This window comes from Solanum stenotomum, chromosome 12 (assembly GCF_019186545.1).
Source record: "Solanum stenotomum isolate F172 chromosome 12, ASM1918654v1, whole genome shotgun sequence".
Classification (NCBI taxonomy): Eukaryota; Viridiplantae; Streptophyta; class Magnoliopsida; order Solanales; family Solanaceae; genus Solanum; species Solanum stenotomum.
In genome coordinates this window covers 30,661,523-30,681,563 of record NC_064293.1, presented here as the reverse complement: position 1 = coordinate 30,681,563, position 20,041 = coordinate 30,661,523, and the positions used below count along the sequence as shown (strand labels likewise).

Genomic DNA, 20,041 nt, shown 5'->3' with positions numbered 1-20,041 from the left:
AGTTGGCGGAAAATGGTGCTTCTCTACCAGAGATAACAACTACTAGGACACCGTGTAGCCTAACAATATCTTTAATATAGAGCCCTATATAGTCTTCGGCAGTAAAAATAGCCCTGACCGATAAGAAGTGGGCTGATTTTGTTAGTCTATCAACAATTACCCAAATAGAGTCAAACTTGCGACGCGTTCGAGGTAATTTTGTAATAAAATCCATATTAATTGCTTCCCACTTCCATAAGGGTATGGCTATCTCCTGAACTAGCCCAACAGGCTTTTGGTGTTCAACCTTCACCTGTTGACAGTTAGGACACTGTGCCATAAATTCAGCAATGTCCTTCTACAAACCATGCCACCAATAGATCTCCTTAATATCATGGTACATCTTCGTTGAACTAGGGTGAATAGAATAATGTGAATGATGTGCCTCTTCCATAATCCAATGTTGAACCCCGACAACATTCGAAACACAATCGACCACTATATCTGAGGACTCCATATCCTATTATATCAAATGCTAAAAATTGTTGATGATGGGCCTTGGCCCGGAGATGCTCTAAGCTAGGATCCTCTTGTTGCCGTAATTTTACTTCCACAACTAGAGATGATATGACTGTGTCCTGAATTGTTACCCCACTATCGTCTACCTTTAATAATCTGACTCCCAAGCTAGCTAACTGATGAAGCTCCCGCTTCTCAGCACCTAAATAGAACAAACTACCCATAGATCTTCGACTGAGGGAATCCGCTACCACATTTGCCTTTCTTGGATGATATTAAATATCTGCGTCGTAGTCTTTTAGTAATTCAAGCCATCGACGTTGTCGCAGATTTAACTTTTTCTGTCTAAAGATATATTGAAGACTTTTATTATCTGTGAAAATGTCAACATGAACGCCATACAAATAGTATTTCCAGATCTTTAAGGCATACACAATTGCAGCCAACTCTATATCGTAGGTCGGATAATTCTTCTCATGTTTCCTCAACTACCTTGAAGCATATGTGATAACCCTACCATGGTGCATTAGAACACATCCCAACCCAATACAAGAGGCATCACAATTTACCGTATAACCCTCTGAACCCTCTGGCAATGTTAGAACTGCTATTGATGTCAACCTGTCCTTCAGTTCCTGTAAACTATGCTCGCAAACCTCAGTCCACTGGAACTTAGCCGTTTTTTGAGTCAACTTCGTTAATGACGGAGAAAGTGAAGAAAACCCCTCTACAAACCTTTTATAGTACCCAACTAATCTTAAGAAACTACGAACCTCAGTCAGAGTCATGGGTCTGGACCAAGTCTTTATAGCCTCAATCTTTTGTGTATCAACCATAATGCCGGGATCTGATATGATATGGCCTAGGAAAGCCACAAAGCTCAACCAGAATTCACACTTAGAGAACTTTGTGTAAAGTTCCTGCTCTCGAAGAACCTGAAGGACGGCTCGCAAGTGATCTGCATGCTTAGCTTTTGAATGCGAATAGACCAAAATATCATCAATAATATAATCACAAACGTATCTAGATATGGCCTGAATATGCTATTATCAGGTCGATGAACACTGCTGGGGAATTAGTTAATCCAAAAGACATTATCAAGAACTAAAAGTGTCCATAGTTGGTTCAAAAGGTTGTCTTTGGAACGTCTTTCTCCCGAACTCGTATTTGGTGGTACCCTGATCTTAAATCAATCTTTGAGAAGCACTCAACACCTTGTAACTGATCAAACAAGTCATCAATCCTCGGAATGTTATACTTATTCTTTATAGTCGCCTTATTCAACCGTCGGTAATTTATACATATTCTTAGTGAGCCAACTTTCTTCCTCACGAATAACACTGGCACACCCCACGGTGAAACACTAGGCCTGATAAAGCCTTTATCCAACTAGTCTTTCAGCTGATCCTTTAACTCTTTTAGCTCAGCATGAGCCATTCTATAAGGATGGATAAATATAAGTTGTGTACCTGGTAGCACATATATAGCAAAATCAGTTTCCCATTTTGGAAATACATGTAGAAACTCATTAACTACCGAAATAGACTGAAGAGTCGGTGGTTCTGCATCTATATCATGAACGTGAACAAGATGATAAATACAACCCGTAGTAATCATCCTCCTCGCCTTAAGATAGGAAATCAACCTGTCTTTCGACGTTGCTATATCGTTTTTCCATTCCCGAACTGCCTCTCTTGGAAAGTGGAATCTAACAATCTTTGTCCGGCACTCAACATTAGCATAACAAGACGCTAACAGTCCATACCCATAATAACGTCGAAATCGACCATTTCTAACTCTATGAAGTCTACAGAGGTCTGTTAGTCGATAATTTCTACTGAGCAACCTCGATAGACTCTTCTGGCAATAATAGACTCACCAACTAGCGTAGATATAGTAAAGGGTCGATCTAATGACTTTGTTAAATTGAGTTATATAAGACATAATAGATCCAAGATTTATCAACGCATAAACACAATGGGAGCAAACAATCAATGTATTTGTCACAACATCTGGTGATGACTGTGAGTCTTGTCGACCGACTAGTGAATATATACGATTCTGGCCACTACTAGAACTAGATGTTCCCTCTCTACCTCCATATTTACCTCTACCTCTACATGCTAGAGTCTGGTATCCACGCCCTATAGATTGTGTTGATGAGGAGGAACCTACTGACCTGCTATGGTTGGGCAGATTCTCCACCCATGGCCCTCATGTCCACAAGAATAACAACCTATGGAACCTTGCCTGTACCTTTCAAAAGGCATGCTACCGCAAGAAGTGCAACGCGGTGGGGCTGTCCAAGCCGAGCCTGAACCCATCAGCTACTGAGAGCCTAATGCTCGTGAAACCTCACATAGGCCAGACTGTCCCTGATGATCAAATCTACTATCCTGGAACTGTTGTGGTGGAGGTCTAGGTGGCCTAATAGAATATTGGGGTCTAGGACCAACCTGAAAATCTCCTTATGACACAACGGGCCTACCTCTCTTCTATCTCTCTGTCAAGACACCCTCACTCATATACTGCAGATGTCGGCGATCCACTATTCCCTGTGCAAAGGCCTGAATTCGCGAGATATCCATATTATCATTTAGTGCAGTGGTAGAACAAACGTTGATATAGTCAAAGTTAAGCCCTCCCATAAATCTACACACCTTGTCATGTATCGTATCAACAAATACTGGTGCATATCTAGCCAATGAATCAAATCTCAGCCCGTACTCTCAGACACTCAAGTTGACTTGTCGGAGATTCAGAAACTGGTCCACCCGGCTATCCCTAATCTCTCAAGGCAAATAATGATCTATGAAAGCTTCTGTAAAGCTATCCCAAATGGGTATAGCGGCATCTTGTCCCTTAGATCTCTTCCAACTTTCGTACCATTATACTGCAACATCGCGCAATCGAAATGCTGCTAACTCAATTAACTCAGCCGTTGAGGCGTGCATGACTCTGAAGATCCTATGAAGCTGATCAACAAAGTGCTGAGGGTCCTCTCTGCAATCTATCCCAGTAAGCTGTAGATGATTCAAGGCAAGAAATTCACAAACTCTCGAACTTCCGATCCCTTCAGAAGGTCTGGCAACATTTGGCGCAATAAGATGGCGTTGTGCAGCTACAAACTGTGCTAACATACATACTGCACTCTTGAAATCCTGGTCAGATGGAATATGAGGAACTAGAGGTGGTACTGCTGGTGGAGCTAGGGTCTTGTAACCCTTGGAGGCTTCTAAAGCGATGGAGAACCTATATGGGGCTGAGAAGATGTCTCCCCCTGGGTCTCACAATGAGCTACCTCCACCTATGTTACCTTGTCGGTACCCTCGCCTACAACTGTATCTAGCCATTGGCTAGTTGTGGTATGTCTGGTGTCGACTATCTATATCTGTATACAAATATCAATTATAAGCCAGAACACTCAACCCTTAAGACACTGCTCTATAGCACGAGGTGAGCAAAAGAAGGATAATCATTCTAACATGCTCGGTTGCTTCATGCTTATCGAATGTAGTGCACAACACATTTATAAACAAGACTCTACTAGACACTGCTTGCAGACTTCCTAGGATACGACGTTGTTCTGATACCAAGTTTGGCAAGTCCCAAACTCAAGGGGAGCAACTGGCTCCTATTGCCGAAACGCATGTCTGAGCCAACCCTGCTAAACCATTTAGTACTAGCGGATGGCAGCCACACGCAATCAAGAAAACAAACAAGTATATCTCGGCTTAAAACTAAGCCCTCGGCCGGCAAGGCCCCTGTCAATAGATTTACAAAAGAAACAGCTAATCCCAAGAGTTCATATAATGAAATAACCAACTAGCACATAAGTCCTGATTGGGCCGTCGAGGCCACCATGATCTCTATACCAAAACTAAAAACATGTATATATTAAGACAATACATCAAACAACTCACAAGCTTCAGCAAACCAACAAACTAAGCCAGCATGGCCATAACATAGCTACACACCCTACACACTAGTCTGCAAGCCTCTAAGAGTAGTAAAGATTGGCGGGACAAGGCCTCAGCCTACCCATAAAAATATATACAGCAAAAGCTAACAAACCTCCAAACTCTGGCAGCTCCGAAAGAAAGGGGCTAGCCAACCGGATAAAAGTCAATCTTTCTGCTGAGAAGGTCTACTGGGTCGTCTGTCGGGACCTGCATGCATGAATGCAGTGCCCCCAGGCAATGAGGGGTCAGTACGAAATAATGTACACAGTATAAAAGGCAATAGACTATGAACACCTATCCTAATATACTGGAATAATCCGATAAATAGATCAAGGATAAGATAAGTGTACCGACCTGCTCCTAAATCTTAACTAATCAAAAATAATAAAACAACAACCTAATCAAGCCCCCATAAGCTCGACTGGTACAAACAACACACAAGACCACTTACTCAGGTCCTCCATAAGCCCGAAAGGTGTCAATTAATCTATATACCCCTATCGATTGTCCTCTATCCCTGTAGGCAGTCATATAGCCCTCTAAGGTATTAATCTAGCCCCGTAGGCAACACATAACTCTCTTAGGCATCAACATAGCTTATAGACAACTCATAACCCTCTTAGTAAACAACATGGCCCTGTAGGAAGCACTTAGCTTTCTTAGGCGTCAATATAGCCCTGTAGGCAACTCGTAGCCCTTGCAGACATTAATATAGCCTCGTAGGCAACTCATAGCCCTCTTAGGCATCCATATATCCCCGTAGGCAGAACATAGTCCTTCTAGGCATAGTTCACAATCCTGCAGCTAACCACAATAGTCTCAAGGGTAACAATAACAATCCAATCGCTAAAAGCGAACAATTTAGTTATAAGCAACCTATACAAATAACCTCTAAGTCGTGTCCAATAGAGGGACACTACTAACTGAATAAGAATCCCGACAAGGGAAGATTATATCAACTCGAGCAGCCAACAATCAACAATTATGACTACAAGCATAACAAGGATAACAATCCAATTACATTGCTCCTAAGCTTTAAGGAAACATGTCGTAAGTAGGGAATAGCCTTAACGTACTTTTTTTCGCTGAATTCATGTGGCTTAACGACTTTACTCACAACCCCTCTCAATACTACAACAAGGCAGGACCATAATTAACACAAAAGAATAGAGGATAGCACGATAATCCGATAAAAGATATGTATTTCCGTCGCAAATTATCATTTACGACTTATCAAAGCTAAAGTCAATCAAAGAAGGGTCTTACCTTGATTTTAAGTTCATAATACACCTCAAAACTTTAAATATGCTCAAACCCAGTTGTCCACACACGAAAGTACAATATGCTAGAAAATCGATAAAATAAATTATACGATGTTGACGAGCTCAAGAACAACTTTTGTCGAGGACTTAAGTCACGAAAATCTGTAACTTGGCTGATCCTAGAAGTGGGTTTTGTGAGTTTTCAGGTTATTCACTAAGAAAAATGAAGGAGAACTGAAGAAAAGTCGAAGAAGATGATATATATAAAGTTTCACCGTCCTAAGGGACCCACCTCACCTGCCTGCTTGCGCAGTCTTGCAAAAACGCAAATATCTCTCAATTCTAAAGTCGTATGAACGAATGAGTTGATGCGTTGGAAACTAGACTCGTAAACCCTCGATTTCATAGGTCGTGGGAACAATAACTCTTTATAGATTGAGAGAAAATCACCGAGACATTTGACCCAAATATCAGACAAATCTTTAAAAAGGAATATACGGTAACTTTCACCAACTTTTATTTTGCCACTTACCTAACTTCAAAACTTAGGATACAACCCTTGAACACTTAAAATATCACATAACACATCATTCTTAATTTATTACCCACCCTCCTGGTCTTTCCACGAAGATACTAGTTAATTTAGATGTTTCGAAAAGTCGGGGTGTTACATTAGTAAATTCTTTCTTCATCTTCTTCTTATTTTGTGCCTTGAAATTATTATCTTTTTTTTCTCAGTAATTTCATTCTTTTTTGTAAAAAAAAAAGGAAATTCTTCTCCTCCATTATCTATATATAATCTCCCCTTATCCCAACCCATTTCCTCCATCTTTTTTTTCCTTTTCTATTATGTACTTTTTTATTTCTTCTTTTTTTACAAGAAGTCATTATAACTGTAGCAGGAGATACAAATATAAGAATTTCACTTTTTTGAAATATTCATCTCTATTTTAGTTGGAGAGTATCCAATAATTATAAATTAAATAATTCAATTATTTATTTCTCCTCTAGCGGATATAGTGCTAAAGAAGTGGAAAAAAAAAGTATTGTGTATTTTGTATTACCGAATGATGGATGAAAAAACAAATTTGATTTTCTAGAAAGAAGAAAAACCTAAGTAGTGTACAAACCCAACATAAATTACATGTTTTCTCAAAATTTGTGTGATAATGAGGGGTGGTCTATGGTGGAAGTGTGAGGAGGAAGAAGTAGGGCGAAAAGAAAATCAATGGAGGGTGGTGGAAGATTGCAGAGAGAAAGAGTATGGAAGAAGAAAAAAGAGAAAAATTCATCAAAAGAACTCCTCAAATGCACTTAAGATTGGTGTTGCATAATCACTATGCTGAATTAGCAAAAAGTGTCCAAATGACACTATAAATCCCTACATAAAGTGTTTAAAATAAACAAAGTTCAATTAAAGTATCTAAATGAAACTTTGTGCCAACTATAAGAGGTCATCAATGAATTCAACTAAATTCAACACTTCACAAATATAATTAAAATTCAAAATCATTCGCCGCCAAAATAATTCTTGTAAATCAATCGAAGATGGCTTTCATATATTGGCATGAATATGATATCCATGAATGTGAAGGTCCAGTCAAAAACGTGAAAGGTGTGGCATATGTCAAGCCTACCCTACTGTACAACTTGTCTCAGACATGCATGCACTCCACCATTTGCATTGGTCATAAAAATCTCAATCGATTCAAGTTTTAATCTATTTGAAGAGAACTTTTAATTGAGTTCAATTTAATTTTTAATTATAACTTATTTTAAGACTTTATATTTGTATTGATGTAATGTATGTTCCTATATTAAAAATATGAATTACTATTTATTTTTAACTTTTTAGAATTTATTTATCTATTTGTAATTTCTTTGAATAAAAATTCTTAAGTTGAATTTCAAATTATGGTTATAAAAATTAAATAACATGTTAAAATTATTGAGATTAAGCGAATCAAATTAGACGAGTCATGACCTAACCCGATTTTTAGCATATTTGAGTCCAACCCATTTGAACCCAAAGTAAAGTTGAGCAGGTCATTATTCAATCCAATTTATGTTTTAACTCATTTTAATATCTTCAATTTCAACACAATCCACCAATTGACACCCCTACACATAACCAACATTATTTTTCTTTTTATATAGAATTTCTCTGACTTTTTCTTTTTTTCAGAATGAATTATAAATGATGCAACAGGGTGTTACAAATATTGGAAATATGTTATTATTTTCGTTCCATTTTATATGAGTTAACTTGACTTGATATAGAGTTTAAGAAAGAAATTAAGATTGTCAAAACTTGTGGTCTAAAATAAAATACTCCTTTTGTTTCCATTTATATGTTATCATTTTAGATTTTATGTCTTTGAAAAAACTATGTAAATTTACCATTGTACCTTGTTATTTAGTATTCTTTTGAAATCAAGTAATTTTAATAAATGAACATAAATCAATTTATTTTAATTAATTAAATCGACCAATGAATATGAATTAATCATTTAAATTTCTTATGTTGGTCAAATTCATATTTTTAAGGCTAATAATTTTCAAGGGTAAAATAAGAAGAATAATGTCATTAATACATTGATTTCGTAAAATGACAATATTAAGGATCATCTATTTTAATAAGGACCATCTATTTTTAATAAGAACGGCATATAAAAAAGAACGAAAAGAACAGATATATGTGTGACTATAAATAATTTCATCCAAAATAAAATGAACATTTCAAAATTAACTGCTATTGAATATATAAATGTATCATTATTTTTAGAACAGATTAAAAAGGTATGTCTTATAAATCATAGACAGAGGGAGTATAAAGAAGGCATTCAATCAACATTGGTTGTGGTGCACCGATGAGAGTGTTTCATCCAACCAGAGGACTCGAATTCAAGCCCTAAGTATGGAAAAAATCATATTGGGAGCACCACCCCGAATGGACCCTGCAATGCGCAATCCGAATTTAGTCGAACCTCCAATGTGATTCCGAACACAAGGTGGTCAACCAACAAAAAATAAACAAGAAAGAGGTTAAAATAGCAGCGAAAAGAATTTCGATTGGTTCTCATTCCGAAGACATAGGGTGACAAAAGCAAGGGGCAAGTTATACACGGAAAAGCCTTCAGCTTGAATTCTAGGTGACTGCCACGTGTACTATTATCCTTTACCATCTTATACACAAACTTAAAAGAAAGTAAAAAAGACAAATACACAAATTTCTTATTCAGAATTTACTACTGGCATAATCGTTTTCACTTATAAATAAATATCTACAACTCATTTTAAATCATAAATTTTACGTGAAACACGATATCGCACAATATGGAATGGAGGAGTATGTATAAATATGTACTATATAATCTTTGCGCTGTTCCTTTAAGGATAGAGCACGAAAATATGTATGCCTTACGTTTTGAAATTTGAATCTCATCTAATTAAAGCACTATTTAATTACGTTAGTTAGGTAAAGTCTTTAACTTGGCGTTGCACCTAACTTAAGTGCATAAGGGGAGTAACTCTTCCCGGATTAACAAAAATGGAAGCGCAAAAAAGGTCAATTTTTTGTTACAAGGGTGCATTTGAATCATGATAAACTATATATGTTATTTTACATCAACATAAATAATAACTATATTAATCGTGATCGTCAAAGCTCAAACATATGAGAATTGCTAACAATTTTATTGACTATAGACCATATTATAGGAGAAGGTAAGCACATCTACATCAACTACTACTCAACTGAATACTGATGACTTACAACGGATTTCCTCTTTCTATTAAGAATTTCTAAAGAAAAAGACCCTCGGAAGAGGAAAGAAGGGGCTTTTGATCGAAATGGGTAGAAGAAGCACTGCAAAAACAGTGGGATTAGGAACTAACTTCGTTCTATTGCCTAGCTAACATTAAGGAATAGACAGGATGCTTAAGAAAAAACGAAAGTGACTTGGGGACAAAAGAAAAAGCCCTCTTCTTCTCAATGCCAATACCTAAAGCTCACTGAACTTGAGCTATCGTAATTCAATTTCGCAATCCCTCTCCCCTTTCCCTATCGGTGGAGTAACTGCGTACCTCTGTAGAGCTTTCTAATGCGTTTTCTGGACATCATATATATGATCATTCTTTCTTAAACGACGCATCAAAACTTGAAAAGCTAGAGGTTGATCTAATTAATGCGTAGGCACATTTCTGAAACTTTTTATAAGAAGGAAGAACCAATAGAACTACCCAACAAGTACTACTTTATAATGACAGAGTCCCAATATAATTCAGTTCTGCAAGAGATTCTCTGGAAAAAAACAACCCTTTCAATCAATATGTGCTGTTATTTGTACGTGTGAATGCGGTGTGCACAATGATTCAATCTCCTTTTGTGCAAACATATCATTGAATATATGAAAATCACCTAAGTTTTGATATCCTATATGTTAAGTTTAAATCTTAAATTCGACTCAAAATTCAGAATTGATGAACAAATTCACTTAGGAGTAAAACACTCATTAATTACCGAAAACCTACAAGCTCAAACCCTAGTAATAAAAAATATATAATTTAAAAGTTTAAAGAATCAGCTTTCATAATGTACCCATCAACCTCATAAAGACGAAAGAAAAAAGAAAAAGTTATCATCAACGTAGCTATAGTCTATAACAAAGCATTGTTGTCAGGATAACAGTGTAATATAACTTCAAAACAGTTCTTTTAAAAATATATAATATTATTTTTTTTTAGGACATGATCGGTGTATATATTAAATTAAATTCATTTAAATATGAAGTATATATCCCTAAACAAAGAAAAGAGTAATTTATTTAGTTGCAGCTGCCTGTCCAATAATTTCCATTATTTAATCTAGTTCTTAATTATCTCAACCTATGCATGATATCAATTCTTGTTACGGATAATTAAATGAAGATATAAGCTTTCATTTATTATTTGCAGTAGTGTCTTCATGTACTAAGGGATTTCGACATATGGACATACACACATATTAAATATGATTGATAATTGGTCAAAATGTTGAAATTCAAACATGTTAGAATTAAACTCTTATCATTATATCTAAAAATATAGCTGAACTTTATTTTTCAATCAAGTTCTCAAGTGTCATGTCGGATTATAATTCCGACTTGGCCCATCCACAGTCCCTTATGGATCTTGTCATAGGAAGAATGTTGATAATATTTCAACAATCAACACACACAAATGTTCTTAAGGTGATAGTTCAACTTAAAAATAAATATATTTTAAAATCATGTACATATGTGAATGTGATCTACTTCTTCTTCATCGATCCTTTCCCATTAATATTATTACACAGATGATTTTTAAGAACTTTAAATACAAGAAATGACGGATAATTATCAATGAACACACTTTTTATTACCAGAAAACAAACCTGACTTTTCTAGAACGAGCTGATCAACTGCCTGTTAAAAAATCAACTCCCTCCATATATATCAATCAGTTTGATTCAACTGGTTAGTGTAAATTACCTAGTAGAATGTTTACTAATACAAGTTAGTGTATCTTTTTAGCTCTTACATACAAATATTTGGCATGCGTCTCAAACATCTAACATCTATATATCAAGAATAATTTCACTTGATATACATTTTTGGATTATTAGATTGAAACTAAAGATAGCAAAGTATGAAATTCTCAACTTTGATGTATTCAAAGTTAAGTTCAAAGCTTCCACTTAAAACTAAAACAAAAGAGTGAAGATCCTATATGTTTTTAACATAATCGCCTTCATATTCTTTCAAGATCGATGTGATAATTATATCATGGGGAATAACATCTCTCCAGCTTCTTTGAAGCTTGAGTAATCGAGTTAAATCATTTGTTATATACCTATATTGTCTATCTTATTCGTAGATCGAATTGGTTCAGTGGTTATAATTATATGAATTCAACCTTGAAGAACCAAAATTTAAGAAGATACAAGGATAATCTTCATAAATTGAAATGAAGTAAAATCAAGTCATTAGATTTCACGATCTCAACAAACTCTTTTTACAATTTATAAGTAGAGATTACACAAGAAGTGCTTGCAAATCCTCCGTTTGCGAAAGAAAGATTTTATGAACAATAAAAGAAGCACAATTACCAATAATAATTATTTAGCATTATATACGTAATAAAGTATTTAGGTAATTTAATTACCTGCTAGTTGCATCCTCATTAACGACCCAATCTAAGAGCAGCTTTAGCATCAAGTCTCCATGCAAATCCTCCAAATTCCATCTTCCATACATCACACGGCATTGTCTGTGAGTTCTTCGTGTACAGTATCCTCACAGTGCATGCAAAAGTTGATGAGTTAGGTAACAATATTTTCTCCTTCACTACCAGCCAGGTCACCAGCTTCGGCGAATTTCCACAACCTTCTAGAGGATCAACCATTCTCCGGTACGCCAGATTCACCCACTGAACTCTATCTAAACCGTCTGATATCAACCCTGGACACGTGTCAGCCTCCAGATTCTTCATCTTCTCCATGTCCGTACTACCTAACGCGTCTCCCTCTACCAACGCGTTTGTCATCCGGTCTACCAATACCCATGACTCCACCACTCTTTTCTTCTGCATCTCCACCGTCCGATCTATCTGATCTGATCCGACGGGAAAAATTTCACTATTCTGAAAATTCATCCAGAAAGGTCGAGATCCGGAATTTTCTAGACTGTTTTTGACGCCGCTACTACTTTCCGGCATCAACTGAAGAGTTAAAACAGCTCCGTTATCCTCATACAGTGAAGATCCGCCTTTATTTGCCTCGTCTTCTTTGTTAGACTTGCACTTGCTATTTTTCTTAACTCTAACGTACTTTCTCTTCGCTCTTCTTTTGGTAACAAGTTCCGTGTTGTTATATTCTGGTGTAGATCCATCAGATGAACCACCGGCGACAGGTTTCGGTGCGATCGGTCGGAATCTTAGCATTATCCGATTCATTATCGTCGTATCTTGCGGTCCACCGGCGTACTTAGTAGCAGGAAAACCATTTCCAGCGTCCATCACAGCTGAGGAGGTCTCTCCAGGAGGTGATTTTAGACTGAGAAAATGTAATTTGACCGGTTGCCAAGCAGATTATCATAGTTACAGCACAGTGATAGGGGTGAAGAAAGGACACGTGTCTAGGGCAAATGTAGAATAGTGAAGATATTTGATTGGTGCAGACCAATTAGGTGGGTCCTCTGATAAAGTAGCGTATCCATGGAAATTGGGTGTCCTGATTGGTGTGAAGGGAAGAGCCAATGAGAAGGTGGACACGTATATTGCACTGAGACAAAAAAAGGTGCCACGTATGTACCTTCTAAGTTGTGAGGACCAAAGTGGTGAATACTTTTTGGTGCGAGGTTGTCATTACTAGACGCGTGTCTACTGGTACAATAGTTACCTTTCACGCTCCTTGCTCGCCCGTGATATTCACCACACTCCCTCTCCGTTTAATTTATTTATCTGATTTTAATTTGATATTCATTTTCAGAAGTAAAAAATACTTCTAAATATTTTTACAGATATTTATTGAATGTAATGAACTATTTTTTTATTTTGTTATTTTAAATATGCAATGTAAAAAAAAAAATGAATGTTTTATATAAAAATATTTCTCCTCTCATTTTGTATGATTTTTTTATTTTTAATATGTTAAAAAAGGAATTTCAGTATACTATAATTGTAAATAATTTAATTTTAATTTTTTTTATCTTTAATGAAATGATTATCAACCACATAAATATTTAAATATTATTTTAGATCATAAATTTCAAAAAACTTATTTTCTTCTAAACATTACACCAAGTTAAAGAGTGTCAAATAAAAAAAATCTAGAAGTGAATCAAAAAAAAATAATGTTTTCTCCGTTTTAAAAAGAATGACCTCCTTTTCTTTTTAGTCTATTTAAAAAAGAATGACTTTTTTCTTTTTTTGGTAATATTTTAATTGCAACTTTTCACGTGACATGTTTAAGACCACAAGATTAAAGGGCAATTTTGTACATTTGATATAACTTTAATTTACAACCATAAGATTCAAAAGTCTTTTTTATTTTTTTAAACTCCGTGTCAAATCAAACTAAATCATTTTTTGTAAAACGGAGGGAGTAAGAAAAAAATAGTAGGTAATTGGATGGGAATTGTACTGAAACAAATGGTTGATGTTTAGTGAGTGAAGTTAACGCGCTTGTGTGAGAATGTTGTGGTTAATAAGGGTATGGTATTCGGACGCGTGGGGATTTAATTAGGGTGACTACTAGGGCCCAGGTAAATATTTGCGTCCGTATTAGAATCTCAAAATTAAATGTTTGGACATTGTTATTGCTGTCTTGGATAGTGAAGGGAAAATAGATGAATGGGTGAAAAGATTGAAAAATCGAACGCTCGTCAGGAAAATTAATTTTATTAAATAAGCGTTTTGCCATGCGATATTATATTAAAATATAGTATCGTGAGATGAAATTAGCGTTTGAATATGTGAGTTTACGCGAATTCCATCTCATAATTCCATATCATGAGATGTGATTCCATATTTTTCAAAAACCATGATATGAAATTATATGGTAATTTTATATCATGATTTGAGATATTTCAATAGAAAAATTGATCCACAAATTTATATTTTGTTAACACAACCTCACATATATATCTACTAACTATTTATTTCATATGTAAATAAAATTTATATTCACATCATTACTTTTTAAAATTTATTATCCTCACCAACATAAAATTTATTATCCTCACCAACATATAATCACTTTAACTCACACCAATCGATTGTTAAAGTGATTAAATATTTATGGTCTATGAGCATGAAAAAATATAGTTGCGGATAATATTGACCAACAAATTGCTCAAAGTAACAATGTTGATTCATCTTTTCGGTCACATGATCGAGAAATACAAGGTTCAACGTGAGGAAATTGTCCGTACTATGTGGAAGGATTATATTAAAGTCTAGTACACTACAATTTATATTCAATTTTTTTAATTAAATTAAAGTTAGATGAACAATTACTTAAATGGAGAACAAATAACTTTGTAATAATTTATTATGCGATTTTATAATTTTTTGTTTATTTGATAAGATTGAATAAACAATTGGGGCTATTTTAATAGTTTTACAACTTATAGATTTTTATATTTATAAGAAAATATACAACACAAAATTTTCATATCGCATGTCCAAACAAAACTTAAATTTCATCTCATTATTTCATATCATGATACCATATCGCATGGCTAAACGGGCCCTAAGATTTATTATCTCGTATAAGTAGACATTAAAACGTTTATGAAGGTTAGAAAATTCTTCTGAAACATGTTATAATAACTAAATGAAACCTTAGCTAGGTCTGGCTTGACCGGAGGTGAATTCAGAATTTTAAGAAAACGGGTGCATCATTGCTAAAGATAAGATCAAAAAATTTAGGGATAATAGTCTGAAAAAAATTCTAATTTTGGTCAAAGTTGTTGTTGCGATACTAAATTTTCATGATAACTTATTACCTCCCTAGACTATTTAATAGTGTATTTTTTATACCCCTGAACTATTTAATAGTGTATTTTAAAGGTATATATGTGCCCACGTGGACACATTACTATTTATAATTTTGCATTATTTTTTATGTTCACGTGGATAAATATATATGTTTAAAATACGGTATTAAATAGTCTAAGGAGGTAATAGGTCCTCATGAAAGTTTAGTATCGTAACAACAAATTCGATCAAAGTCGAAGTATTTTTTAGACCCTTATCCCAAAAATTTATAATAACAATAACTAAGCGAGCAAAACATAAAAAAATACTTTATCACAAAAAATATTATCAGTTTACAATTGTACTCTATGAGATTTCATATTTTGAAAACGATCTATAATAGCATCATTACTTACATTTTCAAATATCTCCGCTCTATCTTACAAACTAAACAACCATTAACTCTTGATGATTTCCTATTATAAGTAATGGCAAGATTATTTTTTTACGGAAACTCTAAAATTAAAGTGATATATTTAATTTTTTATTTATTTTGTTAGTTTGTTTATTGAAAAGAGAAAATAAAAACTAAAAAAAAAATTACCTTAAGCTTTGACAATGATGATTTTTCTAGATTTTTTACTTGAAGTTGGAGACTTGGAGTTCTTTGTGTGGAAAATAAAAGGCAAATTGAAAGAGAGATCGAACTCGGAATCTTGGTGTTAAAATTTGGCTATCAAATTAGTGAACCATCCAGCAATTTTGAGAACGGATTCCGTAAGTTTTATTTAATATATTATTTAATAATTATACAAATAATATATCGAATTTAGTCGGATGACCACAAGTTTCGATGACCCAAATTTATACATAATTCGCCCTTGGGCTTGACCCATTTCTTAAGGTTCATCCTATGTCAAATTCGCTCGTGTGTGTACACATTATATATGAGTTGTTGTTTCATTCTATATCGATCCCTTTGGGGACCTCAGATAAAATTGAATTAATAGAGAAAATTAGTATGCTGTTTGCGCAAGGAGTAATATAATTATTGGGGGTTTAGATATGTAAAGACTATTGAGATAATCAAAGTAGATTTTGATAAGATTCTCGAGATAGGAAATGTCAGGAATAGGAGTCTAGGATTTTCATTGGTTGCTTCTATAGATATGAAACATAGTGAGACAATTACGCTAGATTTTCTTTAGATTCTATTTCCTATAATTTTATTTTATTTTATATTTGAAAAGTTTGCTTACAAATGAAACTCATATGCTAACATGTTCAAGATTTAATAATAAATATTAATAAACTGATTTTATGTGACTATGCCATTGATTTTAATACCCAATAATAAGGAAAATAGTATGAAGAGATTATTCTTTAAACCTAACTATGACTCATCATGGGAAAGTTGGAATTTGAAAGGAAAAATGTAAAGCCCCAAAAGTCTGGTAATATGCAACTAAAGGAATCTTCAAAGCCAAACAGTATACTAATGATTATAATTTTTATTTAATTAAAGCTACTTTTTATTGTTCCTTTTTTCAATTATTTTCCTATTCATTCATTTAATAATCAAATCAACTGGAAATTCAGTAATTCACTAAGTTTGGAAAATCAAAATCTTAATGAAAAGTTGGTATAGATCTAGTATATACGCAAGTGGAATAACTTGGATTTGATGATATTGATGTTGCTTAATTTTTCAAAATAATGTACTTATTTATAAGCTAATTTTGATAAGATTGTCGGCAGTGGGCACAAATGGAAAATGGCGAAGGGATTATATAAGATAAAGAAAATGATTTCTCGTCGTTAACAAGGTGAAAGTTAAGATTGAAGGTGACAAATTTAATTTATGAAATAATAAACGGTCTAACATGTTTACGTTTGGGCTAATTATTGACCCGCCAATTTTTTCGCTTAACGTATTAAAATTTAGATTTAATCTAAATTAATTAATAAAAAATTTTGTTAAAATATTTTTAAATTTATATTAAATTATATAAAATTTAAATAAAAACAATATTATTTATAATTTATATTAAAATGAATAAGGCTGACAAATATCAAAGGAGGACTGTAGGGAAGGCAGATGAGCAAAAATGGGGTCAGCAGAAAAAAGAAAAAACAGACAGTACTTGTGTAATGTGTTGTGTGGTTTTTGAATGGATAAGCATATGACAATATTTTCAAACATTTTTGGATAAAATATCAACAATCTTATCTGGTTAGGTTTGCACAGTAAAGGTCCCCTACTTCGCAGGTTCAAAATTTTAAATTTATAATTAGTTAATTAATTTCATAACATATTATAAAAAATATTAAATTCACGCAAACTCACGTAACATGTGCTAAATTCCCCGCAACCCTCTTCTCAGTCTATATATCATGTTGGTGGATAGGACATTTTGACTTTTGTATAATTACTTGGAGTTTTAGAATTGTTATGTTATATGGAAAAGAAAGCTCAGTTATATATATGCTTTCACTTTAACAAGGTGGTGGATTCATGAAATTATGGCAATAGGTGGATAAGTTTATGTTATATGCATTAAATTAATTATAAAAATATATATTTGTATAATTATTATAGGTAATTAGTTGATGATTGGTAAGATAATACTAACTAATTTTGTTATCATATGTTAAAATAGTATAAACAATTTTTATACATGGATAATCAGAGGCGAATCAGACTTTGGGGTTCTAAATTTTCTCTAGAACTGTTAATTAATTTTTTAGGAATTCACAAATTAATATACATATATATTTAATTAATCTTTTAGTATATATACAAGATCTACGAAAAGCTATTGAGTTTATTCGAACCCACGAACCCTCACCTAGCTCCACCGTTGCATGCATTAATATGTAGACATGAATGTGCGTGCACGGCTAAGCAAAATATCTTAATTAATTTAGAAGACTGTTTATATATTGCGCCTAAATAATTTTATGCTATTTTTTTATAATTTAACACGTCGCAGTATGCTAGATAACTTATTTTCTTAATAACCAATTATTTCATTATTGACAGTGACATGTACAGCAGTTATTTTTATTATAAGTGACTCATAGAATTCATTCCTTTTACACTTGTCACAGTTTCATTTTTAATAGTTAAATAATATAAATTTAGGTTAATATTATATAATATATATTTTTCATCATAATAATATAAGAATTTTTAAAAAATTATCATAATTTTTGTATGCATTTGAAAATTCAAATTTTAATATTAAAATATTAATTTAATTTATTTAAAAAATAAATTAAATTGATAACGTACATACTAACCTGCTTGAAATATCTATATCAAGATGCTGGTTAGCTGGTGTCTTGCCAGAGTCGATGCACCTACATAAACAGACATTATATATATACTATTATAAATAGTAAAATCAGAAATTCTTAGGGGAAAAAATGAACATAACGGAAATATTTATGTTTCATAATATTCTTTTTATTTCAATTTATTTATCTTATTTTTTAAAATTTATTTCAAAAATAAATGTCTTTTTTTTACTATTCATTAATTTTAATTATCTGTATAACAACATGTTTAAGATTTTTCTTTAAATGAATTAAAAAAAAAAGAGTTTATGAAAAGATTATAAGAAGCCGGAGTAACATCTATCTTACTTTTTGCCAAATATGAAGCTTGAATTATTGCAGACAGCTTTACAATTATGGCCGGATGCGCTGTTTTCTGTCAAATCTCTCCTCTTTAACCCCTCATTCATGCGGTAGGTAGGGCTTTATGATTCATGATTCATCTGAATGTGATACTTAATTTTAACACGAAACATATATAAATTTATAATTTCATATCCCCACCTTCGTACAGTATGAAATAATGTACCGAGTATACAGACAATAAAATTGAAAACAGGGTATAGTTTTTACCTGAACTTTATATATGGATTATGGATATGCCAGTAGCAGACGGACCACCGGCGTAGTGTGTGTGCGTGCGCCCGCCAATAGATGTAAAGCAAAGGCGTCGATCTGTTGGCAGCGACGCCCATTTCCACTTTGTCAGATAAGATTCGAATGTGTGTATATAAAAAGTAGGAATTGTTTGTAGAGAAGGATATATGGGAGCTGTTATTGGTATAATTTTTTCTTTAGCTTTGAATTTTGGGATATCTCTGTTTCTCTTTAGACATAATACTGTCTGTCTAGGCGGTGGAAGTTAAAAAGGACAGATTGAGATGGGTACGAGCACTGGCGTTAGCCACATGGTGGTCAGGGGTGTCCAGCTGGATATCCTTTATTAGTTGAAAAAATATATTTTATGTACAAGTAAAATGATATACGAAATGATTAAATGTTATATTTTTGATACTCTTAGCATAAAAAATTGCTATAACCTAGTGATTTCACCTCCTTGAAATGAGAAAGTACTCGTGTGTTCAAATCTCACTAGTCCATTGAATACAAGTGACAAGAGATGATAATTTTGAAATCAAATAGGGATATTAATTAATTTTATAATTATTGATTTCACTATATATACTACTCCCTCCGTCCCTTTTTAGTTGTCCACTTTAGAAATGGCACACAGATTAAGGCAACAATGATTAGCACAGTGAAGTTACAATTTTACCCTTATGACAACTTTTCACTTCAAAATTACAACCACTTATTTGAATTAAAGTGAAATAAATTGGAGGGAAACAACATACACTTTTACAATTTTCAAGAAGTGTAAATAAGGGTATAATAGGAAAAAATTTGTTGTCCTTTCTTGATTTGTCAAAATGGACAACTAAATAGGGACAACCAAAAAAGGAAATATGGACAAGTAAATAG

At 33.5% G+C, this 20,041-nt stretch overlaps 2 protein-coding genes across 3 annotated transcripts; both read right to left on the bottom strand.

Annotated features, from left to right (window-relative positions):
• Positions 1 to 11,908: 11,908 nt before the first annotated feature.
• On the bottom strand, positions 11,909 to 13,238 carry LOC125849043 (uncharacterized). The gene has a single exon (XM_049529034.1). It carries the CDS (start codon positions 12,755 to 12,757, stop codon positions 11,924 to 11,926), a length of 834 nt encoding a protein of 277 aa, XP_049384991.1. The 5' UTR covers positions 12,758 to 13,238; the 3' UTR covers positions 11,909 to 11,923.
• LOC125849044 (uncharacterized) lies at positions 12,839 to 19,489 on the bottom strand. Of its 2 annotated transcripts, XM_049529036.1 has the most exons (4): positions 19,133 to 19,190; positions 18,869 to 19,002; positions 18,524 to 18,583; positions 12,839 to 12,971 (listed from the first exon to the last, which is right to left on the bottom strand). In XM_049529036.1, exons 2-4 carry the CDS (start codon positions 18,967 to 18,969, stop codon positions 12,839 to 12,841), a joined length of 294 nt encoding a protein of 97 aa, XP_049384993.1. In that variant the 5' UTR covers positions 18,970 to 19,002; positions 19,133 to 19,190. The 2 variants fall into 2 exon arrangements, with proteins under 2 accessions (XP_049384993.1, XP_049384992.1); XM_049529035.1 differs by lacking the exon at positions 18,869 to 19,002 and having other exon boundaries at positions 19,133 to 19,489.
• Positions 19,490 to 20,041: the final 552 nt, after the last annotated feature.